The sequence below is a fragment of the Mobula birostris genome, chromosome 2 (genome assembly GCF_030028105.1).
Source record: "Mobula birostris isolate sMobBir1 chromosome 2, sMobBir1.hap1, whole genome shotgun sequence".
NCBI classification, from domain to species: domain Eukaryota; kingdom Metazoa; phylum Chordata; class Chondrichthyes; order Myliobatiformes; family Myliobatidae; genus Mobula; species Mobula birostris.
In genome coordinates, this window is record NC_092371.1 from 222,820,312 (window position 1) to 222,845,589 (window position 25,278).

The window sequence follows — 25,278 nt, forward strand, 5'->3', positions numbered from 1 at the left end:
AATGGTAAAAGAAACAAAATCTTCCCCTCACCCGACTGGAGTATTATGTTGGTATGCCTTTTGAATATAATTTTCTTTTGGATGAGTAATGCTACCACTCTGAAGGACTGAGATAATTATCAGACAATTAATCCACTTGGCTTTTTCTATCATTGTTCCACCGGTGTGAATGGTGTCACTTTCAGTGTGGTTGTTCTGCAGTCAAATTTCCTATATTGTACTGGGTCTGCAGAAGAAGCAATGATTTGCTTTCTTCGCCTATCTTTTGATTCATTTGTATCTAGAGATCGATTTACTGCCTCAAATATTGTCAGTGATTTTGCCTCCACTGCTTTCAACAATAGAATTTTACAGGTTCACCACTTAGAAATTTCTCAACTCATTCAAAAATGGTTTTGCCCCATAACCTGTGATGCCAATGCAGGAGTTCCCAACCTAGGGTCCACAGGTGCCTCAGTTAATGGTAGGGGCCCATGGCAAAAAAAAAGTTGGGAACCCCTGCTCTTATCCCTTTTGTTCTAAATTCCCTAGACAGGGAGTCTGTCCTCCTATTTAGCCCTGTCAGACTTTCCTGTATTTCAATATAGTTACCTCCTTCATCTAAACTTTAGTGAATGTAGTCTTTGTCTGTTCAGTCCCAGATATTGGTCTGGTGAAGTTTAGTTGCTCTTCCTCTATGCTGAGTATATCCTTGGGTAAAGGGACCAAACCAAAATTATGTATAATTGCCCAGGTGTGGTATATCAAGACTAGTACCTTTGCTTCTCTTATGAAAGGCAACCTACCATTGGCTGCATTAAACCAATGTACGTGCATGCCTGCTTTCAATGACTGGTGTACAAGGCCGTTTGGTTCTAATTTGTGTTTTCATCTGTTCTAATCTTGGTTTTGAATAGCGTTGTACTGTTTCGTACGTGTTCGCTCTGTCCGCCAGAGAAAGCAGGATCTCTCAGTGGCCACACATTGTAATTCCAAGTCCCATTCCCATTCTGATATGTCTATCCAAGGCTTCCTCTACAACACCTTATATTCCGTCTGGGTAGCCTCCAACCTGATGGCATGAATATTGACTTCTCTAACTTCCGTTAATACCCCACCTCCCCCTCATACCCCATCCGTTATTTATTTATTATTTTATATTTATATATTTATATTCTTTTTCCCTCTCTCCTTTTTCTCCCTCTGTCCCTCTCACTATACTCCTTGCCCATCCTCTGGGCTCCCCCCCCTTTCTCTCTCCCTAGGCCTCCCGTCCCATGATCCTCTCATATCCCTTTTACCAATCAACTGTCCAGCTCTTAGCTCCATCCTTCCCCCTCCTGTCTTCTCCTATCATTTTGGATCTCCCCCTCCTCCTCCCACTTTCAAATCTCTTACTAGCTCTTTCAGTTAGTCCTGACGAAGGGTCTCAGCCCGAAACGTTGACTGTACCTCTTCCTGGAGATGCTGCCTGGCCTGCTGTGTTCACCAGCAACTTTTATGTGGATTTTGTGTAAATGTAAGCTTGAAGCTATTTTATTTGGTTCCCAGTAGAAATATATATTCTTTACTGGAGCAACTTCATAACTAGTTAGATTGTATGATTGAACATGTAATTTGAAATAGTTCATGGAATTTGAAAAACCTACTGTGGCATTTTTATCGCAATCATTTAAGCACCTTGGCTACAGAATACATTGCCCTTTGCATTTGACAATTGAATCTGCCTTTTTGTATCACGCATGGTTGAAAATGACCAGATGGAGCTGAATGCACAGACTACAATGGCATAGCAGTTGGGGAAATTAAACAAAATTTGACAAATTTCTAATACATTTATTGAACATCAACATTGTCCTATTATGTTTTGTTTTTTTGTTTCTAAGGAAGTGACTTTCACTCAACTAATATATCAGTGTAAGTACATAATGTAGCATCATTGGAAGAGTCAATTATTTACCTAGTGACTTAATATTTTGAATTTGTTATTTATCCAATGTTCATATTTGAAACTTTTGCTGGAAAAAAACCCGCAAATGTGTTAAGAAAATTATTGTTGAGATTTCGATAATACATTGCCAATCAAATGAGAATTTTAGAAATTCACTTTTTCTAATTAAAAATTTCTAATTTGTTAAAATATTCTTTTTGCAGTTGTAGTTGACCAATTATGACGACCGAAGCTGGGTCTACAGTTCAGGTAAAGGAGGAATCAAAAGAAATGGAACAGGGTGATTTTGAAGCATCAAATCCTGACAAGTCTGCCAGTTTAAATCAGGAACCAGAGAAAGAAATTCTGGAAGATAAGCAGCCTGAATCCACAACACAGCCCCAGAAGGAACAGGAGTCAAGTCCTTCAGTTTCAAGTGCAAGTACGCAGGCCACTCCTTCTGTTAGCAGCGACAAAAAGGATCAATTGGGTAGTAAAGGATTGTCCCGTTTTTTGCCTGGATGGTTAAAAAAGCAAAAACCACTTTCCCAGGTGGAAACTACAGAAGGGAAGGAAGCCGATGAGGGCATTCAAGCTGACGAGAGAAGTTCAGAAAATGAACAACCAGAGTTAATGAAGACTGCATTAGAAAATGAAGTGGTGAAAGGATTGGAAGAAGAGCAGAGCCATACAGGTGAAATAAGGGAGCAGCAGTCTTTGAGTAGTTCAGGACTGCAGGTAAAGTTGATTACGATTACCATTTTAAAATACAATGCTGTGCTGTTATACTGGAGTTCTGTAATACTGAATCTCACACTCTTGAGTTTTTTTTGTCATATCTTATTTACAATTCTATTTCAAGTCTATATTTTGTGGCGTGCAGTTTTAATAAAGATCTGTTGAGTTTTGCAACGTGATCCAAAGAATAACTTGGATTGTGGGAGGGGGGCGCGGGGGGGGGGAGTAATCAAAAGCAAAATACCACAGATTCTAGAAATCTGAAAAGAAGCAGATGATGCTTCAAGTGCATATTAGTCCTGTGTAGCATTTATAGAACATGTATTTGAGTATTTCCAGCTTTGTTAGTTTGTTGCATGACCTGTAATATCTGAAAATAAATATTTTGTGAACATTAGCTTGACCCAAGAAAGAATTTTATTTAAGACACTGAACCTTCTGTTCATTTCCAATCCTGTATTTTCAAGTAGATATTCAGGGCGTCTACTGGCTGATAGAATTAAATTTTTTTTTGCCTTTTTAAATAGTTTTAAGTATGGTGATGTGAAGTTTGCTAGACTAGATAAGTCTAAGGTCCCTCTAGTTCATCTTTCGCAATTTAAAAAAAATACTGCAGTAATTTATACTGCTGTCACGAAAACAAATTTGGTGACAAATATTTGTTTTGATAAACCTGATTCTGATACAAAACCATAAGATGTAGGAGCAGAATTAGGCCATTTGGCCCATTGAGTCTGATCTGCCATTTCATCATGGCTGATCCAATTTTCCCCTCAGCCCCAATCTTCTGCCTTCCCCCTGTATCCCTTCATGCCCTGACTGATCAAGAATCTATCAACCTCTAAATATACCTATGTACTTGACTTCCACAGCTGCCCATGGCAAAGAATTCCACAGATTCACCACTCTTTGGCTAAAGAAATTCCTTGTCTTCGTTCTAAAAGAGTGCTCCTCTATTCTGAGGCTGCGTCCTCTGGTCTAAGACTCCCGCACCATAGAAAACATCCTGTCCATATTCACTCTATTAAAGCCTTTCACCATTCAATAGGTTTCAATGAGGTCACCCCTCATTCTTCTGAATTCCAGTGAATAACAGCCATCAGATGCTCTTCATACGACAAGCCATTCAATCCCAGAATCATTTTCGTGAACCTCCTTTGAACCCTCTCTGGTTTCTAAGATAAGAGGCCCAAGCCTGCTCTTAATATCCCAAGTGAGGCCTCACCAGTGCTTTATAAAGTCTGAACATTACATACTTGCTTTTATATTCTAGTCCTCTTGAAATGAATGCTAACATTGTATTTGCCTTTCTTGCCACAGACTCAACCCACACACTAACCTTTAGTCCCTTTGCACATCAGTTTTTTTTGTATTTTCTCTCTGTTTAGAAAATATTCAACCTTTTCATTTCGTCTACAGTGCATGACTATACGTTTCCTAACACTGTATACATCTGCCATTTCTTTGCCCACTCTCCTTCTCCTCTAGCCTCTCAACTTCCTCAAAACTCTCTGCCCCTCCACCTATCTTCATATTGTCTGCAAATTTTGCAACGAAGCCATCAATTCCATCATCCAAATCATTGATGTATAATGTAAAAAGAATCCGTCCCAACACAGACCTCTGTGGAATACCACTAGTCACTGGCAGTCAACTAGAGAAGGCTCCCTTTATTCCCGCTCTTTGCTTCCTGCCAATCAGACACTGCTTTATGCATGCTGGAATATTTCCTGTAATACCGTGGTCTTGTAGCTTGCTAAGCAGCCTCATGTGTGTCACCTTGTCAAATGCCTTCTGAAAATCCAAGTACACAACATCAACTGATCCTTCTTTGTCTGTCCCGGTTGTCACTGCAAAGAATTCCAACAGATTTGTCAGGCAAGGTTTTCCCTTGAGGAAATCATGTTGACTATGGCCTATTTTATTGTGTGCCTCCAAGTACCCTGAGAGCTCATTTTTAATACAAGTTTCCCCCACCATCCGAAGGTAGAGCGTTCCTATGAAATGGTTCGTAAGCCGGAATGTCGTAAAGCGAAGAAGCAATTACCATTTATTTATATGGGAAAAATTTGTGAGCGTTCGCAGACCCAAAAATAACCTACCAAATCATGCCAAATAACAAATAAAACCTAAAATAACAGTAACATATAGTAAAAGCAGGAATGATATGATAAATACATAGCGTATATAAAGTAGAAATACTTTTCCACAATCATTACAGTACTGTTCTCCATAGCGAAAATCTCACGCAAGCACTCTCGGCAGAAGCACACTCTCCAGTAACCTTTAAGCTATGAAGGTGGCAAATCATACCAAATAACACATAAAAATACACAGCCTATATAAAGTAGAAATAACGTATATACAGTGTAGTATCACTTACCGGAATTGGGAAGACAGCGCCAGGCATACTGTTGATGGTGTGTTAGGCTGAGTCGTCAGAGGTTGGGGTGGTGCAGTGGCCCCCACCCTCCGGGCAGCGAACCGATACCGATCCGCGGAGAATGCAGCGGTAGCCGGGACGCACCCAGCACATCTTTAAGAAAAAAGCTGAAATAATCAAGCTAACTAATTAGGTGCCACCCAGCACGTAAATGATTAGCTTGTTTATTTTGGCTTTTTTCTTAAAGATGTACTGGGTGCATCCTGGCTACCGCTGCATTCTCCGCAACCTGGTGGTTGGGTTGGTGGGACACTGGGGTGTCATCTCATCGTCAGCTGTTTCCATCACGGCAGGCAAGTCATCTTCTTCTATGTCTACCTGCCTCGATGGTGAAGGTCGAGGTTCGTCATCTGCTGTAGCTGATGTGGAAGGCTTGCTTGACTGCTTAGCCTCGTGCATTTTTCTATCATACAGTTCTTTGTAAGTACTCAAACCATCTTGCAAATATGCCCTAAACCGATGTACCCTTTCAAAATTAAAGTCGTACTTTCCTGCAATCATCGCAGCGAAAATCTCACACAGTTGCTTCATGTTCAGTTCCTGGACGACTTCACTTTCGGTCCATTCGCTACTGCATTCGGTTTCGATTGTTATCCTTTCCTCTTCCAATTGCATCAGCTCTTCATCTATCAGTTCTTGGTCATGGGATGCTGAAACCTCTTCAACATCATCTTCGTCAACTTCCACAAGCCAGACTCACTTTGTCCTTGCTTTGTTCACCACGATCAAAATGCTTAATTATGTCTAGTTTTACGCTAAGTGTAACACCCTTATGAGCTCTTCTAGGCTTTTCCGATACCTTAGAACTCATCTTGCTAACGGCTGCTCACAGGCACGTGTTTAAGCAATGCCGGCTAGAATGCAGTTCTGGGGGAGGAGCGGCGCTCGGGGTGCGCGTTGCTTTTTATCGCGCACTGCTTTTTTCGCGCGCTGCCTTTTTTCGTAACAGTGAAAACACCTTCTGTTAGCGAAAACAGGTAATTAATGTAGGTCTTTCATAACAGTGAGGTTTTGTAAAGCGAACGTTCGAAAAGCAGGGGAGACCTGTAATCAATTCCAGCGTCTTCCCGACCACTGAGATTAGACTATCTGGCCTATTGTTTCCTTTCTTCTGCCTTTCTCTTCTTGAAGAGTGGAGTGACATTTGCAATTTTCCAGTCTTCTGGTACCATTCCAGTAAGATTCTTGAAAGATCATTCCTAATGCCTCCATAATCTCTTCAGCCAACACTTTCAGAACTTTGGGGTGTACACCATCTGATCCAGGTGACTTATCTACCTAAGCACCTTTCAGTTTCCCAAGAACTTCTCCCTAGTGATGGTAACTTCATACACTTCATCTAGAACTTCCACCATACCGCTAGTGTCTTCCACAGTGAAGACTGATGCAAAATGCTAATTCAGTTCATCTGCTATTTCCTTGTCCCCCATTACTACTCTCCCATCGTTTTCCTGCATCCAATATCCACTCACGCCCCTCTTTTACACTTGGTTTTTAAAAGCTTAGCAATCTCTAACTTCCCTCTCATCTTTGCTCTATTATATGCTCTCTTTGGCTTCGATGTTGGCTTTGACTTATTCGCCATGGTTGTGTCAACTTTCCTTTGGAATACTTCTTCCTCTTTGGGACGTATATATCATGTACCTTCTGAATTGCTTCCAGAAACTCCAACCATTGCTGCTCTGCCGCCATCCATGCCAGTGTTCTTTTCCAACCAATTTGGCCAATTCCCCTCTCATATCTCTTAACTCCCTTTACTCCACTGTCATACTGAAACATCTGATTTGAGCTTCTCAAATTTTAGGGCGAGTTCTATCATCTTATGATAATTTCCCCCAATGGTTCTTTTACCTTAAGTTCTCTAATCAATTCTGGTTCATTGTGCAACACCCAATCCAGAATAGCTGATCCCTAGTGGGTTCAAGCCATCTTGTAGGCATTCAGGATATTCCTCCTCCTGTAATCTGGCGCCAACCTGATTTTCCCAATCTACCTGCATATTGAAGTCTCCCATGACTATTGTAACATTCTCCTTTGGCATGCTTTTTCTTTCTCCAGTTGTAATTTGTAGGCAACATCCTTACTACTGTTTGGGACTGTGTCCAACTCCCATTAGGATCTTTTTACCCTTGCAGTTCCTTAGCACTATCCACAATGATTCATCATCTTCCGACATAATGTCACCTCTTTTGAATTATCTTATTTCATTTTTTAGCAACAGAGCAACGCCACCCCCTCTGCCTTCTTGCCTATCCTTTCGATACAAATTCCTATCCATGGACGACATTAAGCTCCCAGCTATAATCTTTCAGCCATGATTCCATGATGCTTTCAACATCATACCTGCCAATGTGCAACAGTGCTGCAAGTTCATCTACCTTATTCTGTATACTGCGCGTATTCATAAATAACACCTTCAGTCCTGTATTGACCTTTTTCAATTTCGTCACACCATTCCCAACCTTTTGATTCCTAACTTTTTCCTGAAGTCTTACCAACATCTGCTTCTGCCACTAACTGTTCTGCCACTCTGGTTCCCATCCCCCTGCAACTCTAGTTTAAACCCCACTGTGCAGCATTAACAAACCTTCCCGCTAGGATATTTGTTTACCCCCCCCCCCCCCCCATCCCCTCACTTTCTGTACAGGCCCAATGATCCAAAAATCTTATGCGCCCCCCCCCATCCCCTCACTTTCTGTACAGGCCCAATGATCCAAAAATCTTATGCGCCCCCCCCCCGCCACACCAACTCCTTAGCCACGTGTTAAACTGTATAACGTTTCCAGTTTTAGAGAAGTATTGATTATTTTCTAAATGGAGAAAAAATTGAAAAATCTGAGTTGCAAAAACACGAGTTCTTGTGCACGATTCCTGAAAGAAATTGCAGATTGAGTCCGTGGTGAGGAAGACAAGTGCAAAGTTAGCATTTATTTCAATAAGACTAGAATATCAATAGGACTAGACTAAAAAGGTGTGATGTTTTATGAGATTTTATAAGGCTGGTGAAAACTTGGAGGATTTTGAGCAGTTTTAGGCTCCTTATCTAAAGAAGGATGTACCGACATTTGAGGGGTTCAAAGCAGGTTCACAAAAATGATTCCAGAATTTCTTACCATATGAGGAGCATTTGGCTGGGCACGTACTCACTGGAATTCAGAAGAATTGGCGGGGGGGGGGGGGGTGGTGTCTCATTGAAACCTAACGAATGGTGAAAGGCCTCAATAGAGTGGATGTGCAGAGGCTGTTTCCTGTGATAGGGGAGTTTAAGACCAGAGAACACAGCCTTAGAATAGAGGGATGCCCAATTAGAATGGAGAGGAGGAAGAATTTCTTATATTTGCCTGATTTACAAACTTGCTCTCCACTCCAAATTGAGAAATACAGTACTGTGCAAAAGTCTTAGGCATCCTAGCTATATAAATGGTAGGGCATTGAAGAATGCTGTAGAACAGAGGGATCTAGGAATAATGGTGCATAGTTCCCTGAAGGTGGAATCTCATGTAGATGGGGTGGTGAAGAAAGCTTTTGGTATGCTGGCCTTTATAAATCAGAGCATTGAGTATAGGAGTTGGGATGTAATGTTGAAATTGTATAAGGCATTGGTAAGGCCGAATTTGGAGTATTGTGTACAGTTCTGGTCACCGAATTATAGGAAAGATGTCAATAAAATTGAGAGAGTACAGACGAGGTTTACTAAAATGTTGCCTGGGTTTCAGCACCTAAGTTACAGAGAAAGGTTGAACAAGTTAGGTCTTTATTCTTTGGAGCGTAGAAGGTTGAGAGGGGACTTGATAGAGATCTTTAAAATTATGAGGGAGATTGATAGACTTGATGTGGATAGGCTTTTTCCTTTGAGAGTGGGGGAGATTCAAACAAGAGGACATGAGTTGAGAGTTAAGGGGCAAAAGTTTAGGGGTAACATGAGGGTGAACTTCTGTACTCAGAGAGTGGTGGCTGTGTGGAACAAGCTTCCAGCAGAAGTGGTTGAGGCAGATTCGATGTTGTCATTTAAAGTTAATTTGGATAGATATATGGACAGGAAGGGAATGGACAGTTATGGACCGAGTGCAGGTCGGTGAGAGTAGGAGTTCGGCACGGACTAGAAGGGCCGAGATGGCCTGTTTCTGTGCTGTAATTGTCATATGGTTATATATATGCCTAAGAATTTTGCACACTACAATAAGTGTATTGATGAATGTATGTTCATTACCCTACAGTAGACCCAAGATGGAGGTGAAGAATTTGATAATATGCATAGGCTGAGAGTTTGAATTCTGACAGAACCAAAATTATTCGTTTCTACAAAATAATGTGCAAAATTAGCAGCTTTAAGTGTTTTGAGTAGGGTAACTGAACTTAGATTATATTTGTTCTTGACAGGAATGTTTAATTTTAACATGGCTATAGCAAACACAATCTGATATTTACTGATTATAAAAGCATTGAGGGCAGAATAAAGCTTTTAAAAAGCTTAAATACTTCAGAAAAGTGGGAAGATAAGTACAGAGTAATTTATGTGGATGTTCAGGGATTGGTCTTGAATCTTGGGTGTTTACACTCTGAATTGTGTTGTGGGTTATCAGGCACATAGTTTAAATACATATCAGTTGAAACAGTACAGTAATGTATTTTTAAAAATTGATACTCATTGAAAGCACGTACATTATCACAAGGCTATCTCAGCATTGTACACAATTAACATCAAATCAAATAAGAGAGAGCAGTGGGATGATGAGCCCTGAGGAACTTGTGACCGGGGAAGGGGAGGAAGGATGTTTTTGAGGTTGGGTAGCAAGATGGGGCAAGGATAGATTTGACAAGACACAGTAGTAGAGTGTAGCAATGGACAGGATCTAGTTTCTTTAGATGGGATGAATAAAGTGAGAGGGAAGAATAAAATAGATGGGCACAGGGGTGGTTGTTTACTATGCAGTGGCAGTGAAAGTAGGTGTAGTTACACTTCTAGTGGGAGGTGCAGCTGCATTGAATGGAAGATCAATCCATATGTTTGCTTGTTATTTGTCGTGCCTTTTTTTTAAGAAGTTGCATGTCTTTAACATGACTTGCAACTTGTATATTGGCATGTATGTAGCAATTACAGTGGATTCTGGTTAATTGGGGCAGCCACTTATCTCAATCAACTCTAAAAGAATAAGTAATTGAGAAAATAGCCAAGATTCCCTTTGTTTATTTGGAACATTATGCTGCTTAATTGGGACAAATGGCTGTTCCCAAACAGCTTCTAACTAGCATCAGTCACACATACTTGTGTGGCCGTTAGATTCTAGTGTTTAGTATGAACAGTTTTTAAGTAGCTTCATATACATATGTTTGTTTTCAAAAAGCTGTGATTTCTGTCACTGATAGTTGGCGAAAAGAAAAAGTGAAATGATTGCACTACCTCATTAGGAACTACAAAGAATTAGAAGTTGTTGACAACCATCTTGAATGTTACATTGAAAATGAAGAATTGGAGGATGCAATCATTAAAAGCATTATATGAAGGTAGCCCATCATCTGTAGTAGGTGTACTAGGCATGGATTTTGTTCATTAATAGTCAATTGAAAAGAACATGGCAGTGTACACCGGATGAATTCCTTTGTCAATAACTATCAGGAACTATACAGCTTCGTAGTACTGCAGTGATTTTGGTAGTGTTCTAATTGGTCTGTATTTCATTTAAATGCATAATTTGTTACTCAGTTAAATGATAGTTTATCTTGTGCCTTTTTAACTGTTATATTTTGAGAAACTATGTGATTTACAAATTAGAGCTGAGAATAACCCAACTGTGTGAATAAGGAAAGAAAATTGCAATAAGGAGCAAGAATGCATGAGAAAGTGGTGGAATCACTGAAGTATAGAAGTCAGGTTCATGATAGCAAAGGTGAAAGGTTAGCACCAGAGTAATGGCTAGAGTTTTATGCAAAAGAACCGATTGAAATGACCAAGCCTAATTTAAGGGAGAAGTACATTTGATAAAAAGGAACTCAGTGAAAGATATAAACCTTTCACAGTGAGAAATTTGATTATGTTCTTAAGGCTGTGGATTTGTATTGCATAATTATGACTTTGTTGAATGACCAACATTTGGAATATTGTTTTGGAGAGAGTGCCCATTTTGTTATGATGTATGATCATCAAATATTATTGTGTTCCTCCTTTAAAATGAATACTGGTTTCACATTTTTATCGGCTGATTTGACTGTTGCCTTAACCTTTGTGAAAATGGAGGAGATGGCTTCTGAATCCTTGATTAAAATGCAGTCATAGTGAAAAATATATTTTGATTTTGAAATGCAGTATATTGGCTCTTTTAAATAAACTGGTATTTTTCTATTAAGATTTGGGTGAGGAATGTATGCTTTGCAACCCCTTGAATTACATAAAGCAAATTCTCTTTTGCAGCCAGATGAGGAGAAAAAACTTGAAGCAGCTTTGGATAAGGATACAGATGTGAACAATGAAGAGGTGGTACCAGATGACAAAAAAGATGAGACTAGCAAAGATGAGATTCAGAAAGATGAAGATGTAAGCAAAAAATCCCCCCTGAAAATTCCCAGAAAGATTAAGATGGTGCAGAGCAAGGTCTTTATGCTGGATGGTTCAGAGTTTACATATGAAATTGAGGTAAGCACATCACTTATTTAAAAAAAATGTTTATCATATTAACCGGTTGCATTATATATAACTGTCTTACTTAAAAAGATACTATGTTGTCTTTGTTAATGATTTAGCACTTGGTTTCAGAATGTGGACTGTATAGATTGCAGTTATTTTGTGTGTTCTCCAAAGTTTCCAGAGATTTAAACAGTGACATTACCATTTTTATTAGGACCCATGACAGTGATGCTTTTTTATGTAGTGATGGTGGACATTGAAAACTGGATGTTTAATCCAGTTGAAGATCCAGTGCTTTATTCAACCGATCACTTGTACAATCTCCCTATAACAGATAACCTTTGTAAACAAGCATTGCAGTTACGTGACCCGGTTAACATTTTTTGTCTTCTATATACACTGGTTATTATGTTACATATTTTGTTCAATAAAATAATACCTTTTGGTCTGTGCTGCCTACTTAGTGTAAAATTGTTTGTAAGTAAATGACAGCACTTCTTTCCATGTAGAAACTTGATTCTGAAACAATGAGACCTCTCGCAATATCGATATAGTAATTCTTGTATTGGTTAATTTCCTTTTAGAAAGGAGCTAATAATTCACAAGTTTAGTGATCGTGCAATCTGCACCCTCAGAATTACCCAGCAAAGCAGATGTTTAGATAGAATTCTTATTGTTTTGTCCAGGTGAAGCTCAATTAAGATACAAAGTAAAAAGGCTTTTTCCAGAATTCAGTGCAGCTTTCATTCGTAAATAATGTGTTTACAGAGTTTACCTATTAGCTGGAACAGATTTGTGCCTTTACAGATTGATAACTTTTAAATACTGTAATACAAATACTGCCTGTCAGCTCAGATGCAAGTAACTGTATTTTGTGACCAAAATCATTTACAGAAATGTTCATGATCATCTGAATTAACTACTTCAAAAAGAATCTCTTAAATAATAAAGGATCATAAATTATGTCATAATCATCATCGTCGTGGCTATCCCTCGAGGTCGAGGATGATGGTCTTTGTTCTGAAGAAGTGGCCCACAGAGCAAAGATGCCTGTGCATGTATTTGTTTAACGTGTACTTGATGTTGCACTCCAAGAAGCACACGGTACTTCACAAATCAACCAACTGCTTCCAAAGGCATGGAAACCATGACGATTGGAACTGATGGATTTGTTGCAGCCTTCATCTCCCTTCACAGCCATTGAGTTCGAAGTAACTTCCTCCGCCTTTTCCACCGTTGAGGTCTTGGTTGGATAGTTCTTTGTCAGGGACCTCACCCTTGACCTTACCGCCATGGGTGACCCTACCAGGAGCATAGCTCCAGACAGCATTGCTCTCAGGATCACAGGACCACACAAGCTTCTCCACCACGACAAGGTGACAATCCACGGAGAGGTATGTCATAATAGAATTAGGAACAACGGACCGAACAGCACTCTGATATTCAATCTTCCTCCCAGCTACTCTGCAGTTCTTGCTGGTACTAATGAGAACACAAAGTATATGTCATTAATTGGAGGAATGTTCTTTTTATGCATTGTAACATCAGCATGACATTGGACTTGGGTTTGGTACTACTTGCTGATACTCTTATCAATGGTAGACCACATTGATAAGATTTTGTGCTCGCTGGTGAAATCTTTCTCCTGAGGTGGTTTGAATATCCTTGCAAGGGGGACTTGCAAACCAGTTAAAATCTTTATGGTTATGGGGGGAAAAAAAACCTAACAGTATGGAACACACACAAAAGGACTGTCCTGACGAAAGGTCTTGGCCCGAAACGTCGACTGTACCTCTTCCTATAGATGCTGCCTGGCCTGCTGCATTCACTATCATTTTTTGTGTGTGTTACTTGAATTTCCAGCATCTGCGGGTTTCCTTGCGTTTGCGCTAACGGTATGGAAATGTTTTCATGAAGATTTTTTGTTGCCCCTGCAATAACAAAGATTTCCCCCTGCTAAATGTGTCCCAATAGAGTTTGTGTGGTGGCAGACTCCATTCGAAATAGTATTTTTCTCTTGGTAGTATTAATATGGAAGAATAAGCAATCACAATCACAAAAATATCTCTCACTGCATATCTGGGAGGGCTTTATTATTAAAAGTAACTTTGGGGCTGAAGGAAAAAGTTTCTTAATTTGTAAAAATGCACTTGTATGATTCTAACATTTTAAAAATGCATTTATGAGATCCTGCAAATTTGCAGTTTTTTAAAAACAGGTAACTAAGGCTGGAGAAGTAATTGTTTTAAAGTTGACTTGGCATACATTGTTTTTGACAAATTATGTCAGGTGATCAGTTTTGGTCAATTGTGTTTCAGGCCTTTATTTTCGCTTTGAGATGTATACTTGTCCGGATGCTTTGTAAATATTGTGAATACATCTGGTAATTACACTCAGTGGCCACCTTATTAGTACACCTATCAACCTGCTTAATGCAAATATCTAATCAACTAATCATGTGGCAAAAATCACACCTTAAAACATGCAGACATGATCAAGAGCATCAGTTGTTCAGACCAAACATCAGAATGGGGAAGAAGTGTGATCAAAATAACTTTGACCATGGAATGATTGTTGGTGCCAGACGGTGTGGTTTGACTATCTCAGAAACTGTGGTCTTCTTGGGATTTTCACACACAGCAGTCTCTAGAATTTGTATAGAATGGTATGAAAAACAAAAGAAAAAATCAGATGAGCAGTAGTTCTGTGGGTGAAAACACCTTGCTAATGAAAGGTCAGAGGAGAATTGTCAATCTGGTTCCAAGGTGAGAGTAACTCAACTAACCATGCGTTACAGCAGTGCTGTACAGAAGAGCACAACACATTGAATTTTGAAGTGGATGGGCAGTGGACTACAGCAGCAGAAGACCACGGACATACACTCAGTGGCCACTTCTCTAGGTACAGGAGCTACCTAATAATGTAGCCCTTGAGTGCTTATAAACTTGTTATTGCTGGGATCTCTCACTCAGCTTGTGTCAGTGGAAATTTGTAAAATAAAAATCATTATAAATCAGTTAGAGAATAAACCCAGGTCAAATGATAGCACTTACTTATGCCACTGGAGTTTGGGGCAGCAACGAAGGTCCTCCTTCTCTGGCAGTGTTCAGGGCTTCCTTTGTCACGTCAGCAGCTTCCTTTCGATTTTCACTATTGTCAGTCAAGCGAGTCTCGGGTAGATTCAAGAAGACCGTCGCACACAGATGTAGAAGGATTCTTCATTTTTGTTTCCATAACAGTTTTGTTTTACCAGTCAGGGTTGTTATCCCAGAGCTGAACCCCTGAACCTGGAGAATTGGTAGACCACTCTTAGTCTGGCCCTTACCCTTTGATCTGTTTGGCATGGCTGACCCTACCAAGAGCCAAAGTCAGGTGTTTATAGGTACCACTGGACTAGACCTGCCCAGGCATCATCTCTGATGAAGATGGCAAAGTTTCTCATCGAAACATCAATTATAATCGATACCTGTACCCAGCTGGAAGCCTGAGAAGAGTTTATTCAATCTTGGAGAGTGTTTTGAGGAAGTTAGCAGGAAAGTGGATGAAGACAAGCTAGTGAATGTTGTCTACATGGACTTTAGTAAGGCACCTTGTGAGAAGCTGGATGAGAAGGTTCAGACGTTCGGCATTCAAGATGATGATGAAAACTGGATTAGACATTGGCCTTGTGGGAGGAGCCGTAGAGCGGTAGTAGAGAGTTGCCACTGTAACTGGAGGCCTGTGACTCATGGTGTGCTGCAGTGATCAGTGCTGGGTCTTTGTTTGTCATCTATATTGATGATCTGGATGATAATGTGGACTAGAAGGGCTGAAGGGCCTGTTTCTGTGCTTCAGTTTTCTATAACTCTCATTGCATAACTGCACATTAAGCTTGGCATGGAAAATTGAACTGAAGAAAGAGGTGCAAGAGTTCCTTGCTGTGCCTTTTATCAGATTGGTGCATAGGGTTTGTGTTCCTAGAAAAGAGTCCTAGCAGCAGTGTGTGTAATTGAGCAGAGTCGTAGAAGGAAAGAATTCAAGCAGGAATTAGGAAAACTACAAGGAGCCATGAATTGTCCTTAGCAAGTAGGATTATAGAAAACTGAGGCATTTTATACTTAAAAGGATAACTAGGGAGAGGTAGGACCTGTCAAGGATAAAGGAAGGAAGTTTTGCTTGTAAAACATGGGCAAGATGCTAAACAATACTTTGCAGTGGTATTCACTGAGAAGGAGGATATGGAGAATAGTGGGGCATATTTATGTCCTGGGGATGTTGAAATTAAGATGGTGATGGTGCTGAGACTCTTGAAGAGCACTAACGTGGATAAGACCACAGTGCTTAGTTAAAATATATCCAAGTTATTGAAAGAGGCAAGACAGAAAATTGCTGGGGGCTTGACATAGATCTTCGTATCCTTCTTAACAATAGGCAAGTTCCAGAGGACTGATAAGTAGCTAATATTGTTCCTTTGCTCAAGAAGTAAAATTGTTGGGGGAAGCTATTAGAAATGCTTCTGAGGCACAGGATTTATATGCATTATGGAAAAGAATGGCCTGATTAGGGACAGTTAGCATGGCAGGGCATGTCTTACAAGCCTGACTGAGTTTTTTTTTGAGGTGACAAATATGATTGATGAGATAGGGCAGTAGATGTTATCTATGTGGGAAGGGATTTCGTTCCTCATGGTTTGCTGATCCAAAAAATTAAGCAGCATCGAAGCCACAATGACTTGTTAATTTGGATTCAAATTTGGCTTGCCCACAGGAGGAGGAGGAAGTGGCAGAACATAGAACTTAACTCTGACATCCCCCTTGTACCTATGTCCAAGCACCTTAAAACCATGTCCCCTTGTGTTAACCATTTCATCCCTGGGAAAAAGCCTCTGGCTATCCACATGATCAGTAACCCTCATCATATGCACCTCTATCAAGTCACCTCTCATCCTCTGTTGCTCCAAGGAGAAAAGACCAAGCTCACTCAACCTATTCTCATAAGGCACACGCTCCTGTCCAGGCAACATCCTTGTAAATCTCCTCTATACTCTCCCTATAGTATCCATATCCTTCCTGGTGACCAGGACTGAACATTGTACTCCAAGTGGGGTCTAACTTAAGGTCTCGTATAGCTTTAACATTACCTCCTGGCTCTTGAACTTAATCCCATGGTTGATGAAGGCCCTAACTCCATATGCCTTCTTGACAACACTGTCAACCTGCACAGCAGCTTTGAGTGTCCTGTGGACATGGACCCCAAGATCCTCCACACTGCCAGGAGCCTTGCTATTAATATTTATATTGTCTTCAAATTTGACCTAGCAAAATTAACCACTTCAGACTTATCTAGGTTGAAATCCATCTGCCACTTCTCAGCCCAGTTCTGCATTCCTGCTGTAACCCTCCAGATTATCCACACCACCCCCAAACTTTGTGTAATCAGCAAACTTACTAACCCACCCTTCTACTTCTTCATCCAGGTCATTTATAAAAATCAAAGAGAAGGGGTCCCAGAACAGATCCCTGTGGAACATCACTAGCCACCGACCTGCATGCAGAATACAAACCATCTACAACTACCCTTTGCCTTCTGTGGGCAAGCCAATTCTGGATCCACAAAGCAAGGTCTCCTTGGATCCCATGCCTCCTTACTTTCTGAAGGAGACTTGCATGGAGAACCTTGCTGAAATCCATATACACTAGATCCACTGCTCCACCTTCATCAGTGTGTTTTGTTACATCCTCAGATAATTCAGTCAGGCTGATAAGGCACGATCTGCCCTCGATAAGCTATGCTGACTATCCCTAATCAGATTGTGTGTCTCTCCAAATGCTCATAAATCCTGCCTCTCAGGATCTTCTCGCACAAGTTGCCCACTGCTGAAGTAAGACTCAGTGGTCTATAATTTCCTGGGCTATCTCTACTCCCTTTCTTGAACAAGGGAACAACATTTGCAACCTGCTAATCCTCTGGTATTTCTCCCGTCCCTATTGATGATGCAAAGATCATCGCCAGAGGCTCAGCAATCTCCTCCCTCCCACGGTAGCTTGGGATATATCTCACCGGGTCCTGGTGACTTAATCTAACTTAATACCTTTCAAAAACTCCAGCACATCCTCTTTCTCACTCTATATGCTCAAGCATTTCAGTCAGCTGTAAGTCATCCCCACAATTGCCAAGATCCTTTTCACTGATGAATACTGAAGCAAAGTATCCATTAAGTACCTCCACTACCACCTCCAACTCCATGTACATAATTCCACTATTGCTTCTGATTTGTACTATTCTCACACCACTCATCCTCTTGTTCTTCACATACTCATAGCATGCCTTGGGGTTTTCCTTAATCCTGCTTGCCAAGGCTTTCTCATGGCCCCTTCTAGCTTTCCTAATTTCATTCTTGAGTTCCTTCCTGGCACCCTTGTAATTTTCTAGTGTTCTAACAGTAACTAGTTTCTTGAACCTTTCATAAGCTTTACTTTTTTTCTTAACTAGAGTTCCTACATTCTTTGTACACCATGATTCTTTTACCCTCCCATCCTTTCCCTGCCTCAATGCAACATGCCTACACAGAATATCATGTAAATGTTCCCTGAACATTTGCAACATTTCTGCCTTGCATTTCCCTAAGCACATCTTCCAATTCATGTTCCCAAGTTCCTGCCTAATACCATCATATTTACCCCTACCCCAATTAAATGTTTTCCCAAATTGTCTGCTCCTATCCCTCTCTGGCGCTATGGTAAAGGAGATAGAATTGTGACCACTACCTCCAAGATGCTCTCCCACCGAGATCTGACACCTGACTGGGTTCAATTTCCCAATATCAGGTCAAGTACAGCCTCTCCTCTAGTTGGCTTATCTACATATTATGCCAGGAAACCTTCCTGAACACACCTTACAAACTCCACCCAATCTAAACCCCTTACTCTAAGGAGATGCCAGTGAATATTCGGAAAGTTAAAATCACCCATGGCAGCAACCCTATTATTATTGCACTGTTCCAGAATCTGCCTCCTTATCTGCGCCTTGATGTCTCTGTTACTATTGGGGGGGGGGGGGGTCTATTTAAAAAAAAATTCCCAGTAGAGTTGTTGCCCCCTTCCTGTTTCTGACTTCCACCCACAATGACGCAGTAGACAATCCCTCCATGACTTCCTCCCTTTCTGCAGCCGTGATACTATCCCTGATCAGCAGTGCCACTCCCCCACCTCTTTTCCCTCCCTCCCTGTTGTTTTCGAAACATCTAAAGCCCGGTACACTCAGCAACCATTCCTGCCCCTGAGGAATGCAAGTCTATGTAATGGCCACAACATCATAGTTCCACGTATTGATCCACACTCTTAAGTTCATCCACCTTGTTTATGATACTCCTTGCATTAAAATAGACACAACTCAAACCATCTGGCTGAGTGCATCTTTGCTCTATCATCTGCCTTTCTTTCCTCACAAACTCCCTACATGCTGTCTATACTTGTGTGCCAACCACCCCGACCTCTGCCTCTTCTCTTCTGTTCCCACCTCCCTGCAAATCTAGTTTAAACCCTCAATAGTTTTAGCAAACCTCCCTCCCAGGATATTGGTTCCCCTCCAGTTGAAGTGCAACCCCTTCCACTTGTACAGGCCATTCCTTCCCCAGAAAAGGTTCCAATGATCCATGAACTTGAAACCCTGCCCCCTGCACTATCTCCTCAGCCACTCATTCATCTGCAATATCTTCTTGTTCTGACCTTCACTAGCTCATGGCACTGGGAGTAATCCAGAGATGACCACCTTGGAGGTCCTGCTCTTCAACCTCCTTCCAAACTCCCTAAACTTACTGCACAGGATATCTACCCTTCTCCTGCCTATGTCATTGGTACCAACATGTACCATGAGTTCAGTCTGCGCACCTTCCAGCTTCAAGAATATTCTGCAACTGCTCAGAGACATCCTGGACCGTAGCACCCAGGAGGCAACATATCCTGGTGTCTCTTTTGCTGCTGCAGAATCTCTTATCTGCCCCCTAACTATAGAGTCCCCTATGACTATTGCTCTGCTTGACTTCACTCTACCCCTCTGAGCCTCAGAGCTGACCACGGTGCTGTTGGTCTGGTTGCTGCTGCTTTGCCCAGATGGGTCATCCCCATCAGAAGTATCGAAAGGGGTATACCTGTTGCTAAGGGGAATGACCACTGTTGCTAAGGGGCACTGACTTCTTTCTCCTTTCACCTCTCTTGGTTTCACCCATCTACTTTCCAAATTCTGCATTCTGGGTGTAACCACCTGCTCAAGAGTCTTATTTATCAACTGTTCTGCCTCCTGGGTGGTCATTAGTTTATCCAACTAACTCCAGCTCTGTAATGTGGGCTTTCAGGAGCTGGAGTTGGCTGCACACTGACAACAATAGCTGCCCCGCTTGACCCTTCTGTATTTTTATTTAATTTGCAGTACTCTGTTCCCACTGCTGATTGGGCCTCTGGAATGCCCGAACGCCTGCGAAGCTCTCCTTTTTTAGAAGCTTCATTGACCTGCAAGTAGCCTCATCGCAGTGCTCTGTTCCCGCTGCTGGTTGGGCCTGTGGAACAATATTATTCAGCCTGGAGGACCACATTGGTGGTCCACAGGGATTGTTACTGGCACCTCATGTAGATGTCAACATCTGTAAACTCGCTGTCTGCCCTACTGTATGCAGTCATGCTATAAAGTGTGTGAACCCTGCAGAATTTTCTCTATTTCTGTATAAGACCATTCTTCAGTGTTTTTCTTAGAGGACTTGTGAACAGAGACTTTATCAAGTTCTAGAGATCTCTGCAGGCCTTTGTTGTTACCCTTGGGCACTTCTTGCACTTCCTTCAACATTGCATGGTGTGCTTTTCGTGTGATCTTTGCAGGATGCCCACTGCTAGGGACAGTAACAACATTACTGAGTTTCCTCCATTTGTAGGGAATTTCACTGATTACTGATGAACATTCGGCTCTCTAGAAATGTTCTTGTAGTCTTTTCCAGCTTCATGTATTTCTACAATTCTCTGGCATGCTCTGATACACACACAAAAGTTGCTGGTGAATGCAGCAGGCCAGGCAGCATCTCTAGGAAGAGGTACAGTTGATGTTTTAGGCCGAGACCCGAAAAATTGACTGTACCTCGTCCTAGAGATACTGCCTGGCCTTCTGAGTTCACCAGCAACTTTTATGTGTGTTGCTTGAAATTCCAGCATCTGCTGATTTCCTCATGTTTACATCGTCTGAAAGTTGTTTTGATCGAGGCATGGTGCACATAAACAGATCTTTCTTGAGAAGAGCAGGCTCTGTCAGTAACCTGACTTTGTATGTCTTTTTTTATAGGGCAGGGCATCTCTACAACCCACACCTCCAATCTCATCGCATTGACTGGAACACCTAACTCCAAGTAGCTTTTGTAGGAGACATTGCCTCGGAGGTTCACATACTTTTTCCACAAATACATGTAATAGTGGATTATTTTTCTCAATAAATGAGGAAGTACAGTGTTTTTTTTAATTTTATTTAATTTGGTTATCTTTATCTACTTTTAGGACTTGTATGAAGATCTGATCACACTTTGGGTAATATTTATGCAGAAATGGAGAAATTTTTACAGGGTTCACAAACTTTTCCGCACTATTGTAAATGTCTATTGTTTCAAACAACCCAACAAGCACATTTGCCTCCACGAATTGCTGTTCACTTATTCTACCTACATTCCATTACCAACACTTAGCCATTATCTTAATGGACTCATCATTAATGCAATTTTTTTTTGTTTTCAGTATGCATCTTTAAATTAGAAGGGATAACAATGCATTTTACCCCACTTCTGAAATTCTAAAAGATCTGTAAGTACATCCTCTGTACACAAAAGACAAAATTCAGCCCAATTATTCTGCACCACAAGCAACTACTCCAAAGTATTGAACATATTCTTGTTCAAGCAGACATTTGGTATGTTGTCTCAAATTCACTTAAGTGCTTTAATCAAGCAGATTTAATAGATTTAATTTCATAGTCTCACTATGCTTCCTGGCTCCTTTTAATTCCAGGAATCTATTATCACAGCCTATTATTTATAAACAAAGAACTGCATAAGTAAACACATTATACACTATTCTGCAAAAGAATAGAAGCTTTGTATAAGCCATCCTTTGCAATCTTATTAAGTGAAACCAAAGCAGTCATGATATAATTTGTTCACATTTCTAAGTATGAACTGCATTTGTTGGAATATTTCCAAAGCCTAGTGTCCAGTTGGAAGAAAAAGTGCTAAAACTGCAGGAAACACATTCCATTGCTCAAGATGTCCTACACCATGGTGCTTTGAAGATCCCAAGGCTTAACTATAAATATGCAATAGAGATATTAAATAACAACTCCGTGAACAAATTTATCCATGAAGAAATATTCAAATTTGATTTTTAAGAGAATTTTTTGCACATGGCGTGCTCCTTAATGGCAGAGGAAGTAAACGGTCTGTACATTTCGGCAGAGAAATGATGAGGCCCAAAGAATACTATTTTGAGTATTCTTTTATTCAAGAAGTGAAGCCTTCAAGGGCAATAACTAAGTTAGAACATTACTCCATTCATGTACCAGGTTAAGAATAAAGTCACGAATCGATCAAATTCACCAATTTGAATTGAAGTCAGGAGCACCAATGCTTAACCAACTTAATCTGGTTGATGCTTCTCATTTATATAGAGCCCAAAGATCAGCATCAGAAATCTGTGCACTCCTCTTCTGTAAGTGCAAAGATGAAAGAAAAATGGAGGGCTATTTGGGAGGGAAGGGTAAGATTGATCTTAGTGAGATAAATGGTAAGCACAACAATGTAGACCCAAGGATCTATACAGTGCTGTTTTGCACTCTACGTTCTGCTAACACCAAGCCAGTCTTGGCATTCAGGATCGTCTTCTTTACAAGCAAGAAACTGTTTCATCCTCCATTTCTAGCAATCTTTTTGCCCAGATCACGCTTTAAGTCTTAATAGTTTGAATTCCCATCCCACTCCACTTGTTTTAAAATCTGTTTCATTGGGCTGTCTGAAATCTGAGTGGTGGTGGTAGTCAGTAACTCAAATAATCACACATAACAATAGTGGTGTACAGAAAAGCATCTCTGAACACACAGAATGTTGAATCTTAAAATGATGTGCTACGGCAGCAGATCTTGAACATACAGAAATATACTCAGTGGCCACTTTTTTTTAGATACCTCTTGTACCTAATAAAGTAGCCACTGAGTGTCTGAGACAGCACGTTGAGAGTACCAATCAAAAATGGAGTTTGCTGTACTAGTACAACAAGCCTTACTTCACGTTTCTTCATAGACTGTCTGCCTTTTCAGTGGAACTGAGAGAAAATTTGTTTCAACTTGATACCTGTATAAATATGACGAGCAACAATAGTGAAAATGCAAAAAAAAAACTGCAGAGCTACAAAAGCTGGAAACTTGCAATAAGAAGACTCAGGTTGGGCAGCATTTACAGAGATGGAGAAAAAGCAGCCAGCATTTCAGGCCATTGAATTTTCATTCAAAGTTGATGATAATTCAGCACTTCAATTTTGCAATAAGATTGCAACATTATTGCTGTGATGAATAGTCAGAACAAAGTAATATACTTCAGATAGTTAAATCTTTACTGAACTGAAAGAGGAAAAGGGGATTAAGAGATTAAAAGCAAAGAGAATAAAAATACAGTGGATTCCGATTAATTACTTTACTTCATACTTTAGTGTTGCCAAACAATTGATACTAGAACGTACAATCATCACAGCGATATTTGATTCTGCGCTTTGCGCTCCCTGGAGTACAAATCGACAGTAAATATTAAAAATTTAAATTATAAATCATAAATAGAAAAGGGAAAGTAAGGTAGTGCAAAAAAACCGAGGCAGGTCTGGATATTTGGAGGGTATGGCCCAGATCCGGGTCAGGATCCGTTCAGCAGTCTTACTACAGTTGGAAAGAAACTGTTCCCAAATCTAGCCGTACGAGTCTTCAAGGTCCTGAGCCTTCTCCCGGAGGGAAGAGGGTTCAATTAATCGGGCAGACTCTTATTTGAGACAAGTCTGAAAGAACAAAACCTAATTGAGAAAATAGCTGCGATTTCTTTTGTTTATTTGGGATACTATGCTGATTAATTGGGACAGGAGACTGTTCTCAGTTTCTAACTGGCATCACTCATGTGCACTTGTGTAGCCATTAGACACAACACTGTGCTTAAAGCACAGTTTTTAAATAGCATCAGTTGCATGTGTTTGTGTTCAAGAAGTAGTGATTTTTGTCGCTGGTGAGAAATTCACAGTAAGACCATTCAGAACAGTTTTGCTCACTGCAGTTTCAAGCATTCAGGCATGGAAATACCAGAAATGGCTGAGAGTTAAAATGAAACTATTTCACTACTTAAAAAAGTTAGGAATTACAAAGAATTTCAAGTTATAATCAACTGTCTTGAATGATAGCTTTGGTTCCCATTGGATACTCAGCTCTCACCTGCGGCTCTAAGTAGCTGTTTACATGTGACACCCTGGTATGTCGCTTTGGCGGGCAGACTAAACCAGGTGGTGGTAGCCACTGGCCTCATTCCAGTGAAATGGGGACATGCCTGTCCTAAGCACGTAAAGTCAGCTGCAGCAGACTGGGCAGATGAGATCTACAGTGGCTATGATAATGTGGTTAACTGGATCAGCAAATTTGCAGATGACACCAAAATTGGGGATGTAGTGAACAGTGAGGAAAGCTATCATGGCTTATAGAGGGATCTGCATGAGCTGGAAAAAAAAATGGGCTGAAAATTGGGATGTGGAATTTAATGCAAACAAAGTGCAAGGGATCTGGGAATACAGGTCCATAATTTCGTGAAAGTGGCGTCACAGGTAGATAAGGTTCTTGCCACTTGGCCTTCGTAAATCGAAGTACTGAGTACAGGAGATGGGATGTTATGTTGAAGTTGTATAAAATGTTGGTGAGGCCTAATTTGGAGTATTGTGTGCAGTTTTGGTCACCTACATACAGGAAGGATGTAAACAAGATAAACAAAGAGTACAGAGAAAATTTATAAGGAGACCTAAGTTATGAGGCAAAATTGAATAGGTTAGGACTGTATTCTTCAGCAGATTAAGAGGAGATTTGATGGAGCTATACAAAATTATGAAGAGTACAGATATGGTAAATGCAAGCAGGCTTTTTCCACTGAGGTTGGGTGGGACTGCAACCAGAGGTCATTGGTTAAGAGTGAAAGGTGAGAAATTTAAGGGGCACGAGGGGAAACTTCTTCTCTCAGCAGGTTGTGAGAGTGTGAAACGAGCTGCCAGCACAGGTGGTGTAAACAAGCCAGATTTCAAGCGAAGTTTGGGTAGGTACTAAGATAGTAGAGATATGGAGGGCTATGGCCCCAGTGCAGGTCAATGGGAGTGGGCAGTTTAACTGGTTTCAGCAAACACTAGATGGGCCAAAAGGGCCTGTTTCTGTGTTGTACTTCTCTATGACTCTAAAGATATGTTGACTATCCCTCATCAGTCTTTGTTTATCCAAATACTCAAATACCTGATCTCTTAGAATACCTTCCAATGACTTTCCCACTACTATTGGCAG

At 40.7% G+C, this 25,278-nt stretch overlaps 1 protein-coding gene across 12 annotated transcripts in view; it reads left to right on the forward strand.

Annotated features, from left to right (window-relative positions):
• Positions 1 to 25,278, forward strand: part of epb41l2 (erythrocyte membrane protein band 4.1 like 2) — a 193,188-nt gene that overhangs the window by 76,374 nt on the left and 91,536 nt on the right. For all 12 annotated transcript variants that reach the window (XM_072251522.1, XM_072251530.1, XM_072251531.1 and 9 more), the window contains exons 2-3: positions 2,134 to 2,647; positions 11,500 to 11,721. In XM_072251522.1, coding sequence (XP_072107623.1) covers positions 2,150 to 2,647; positions 11,500 to 11,721 — 720 coding nt within the window. In that variant the 5' untranslated portion in view covers positions 2,134 to 2,149. The remainder of the gene's footprint in view (positions 1 to 2,133; positions 2,648 to 11,499; positions 11,722 to 25,278) is intronic.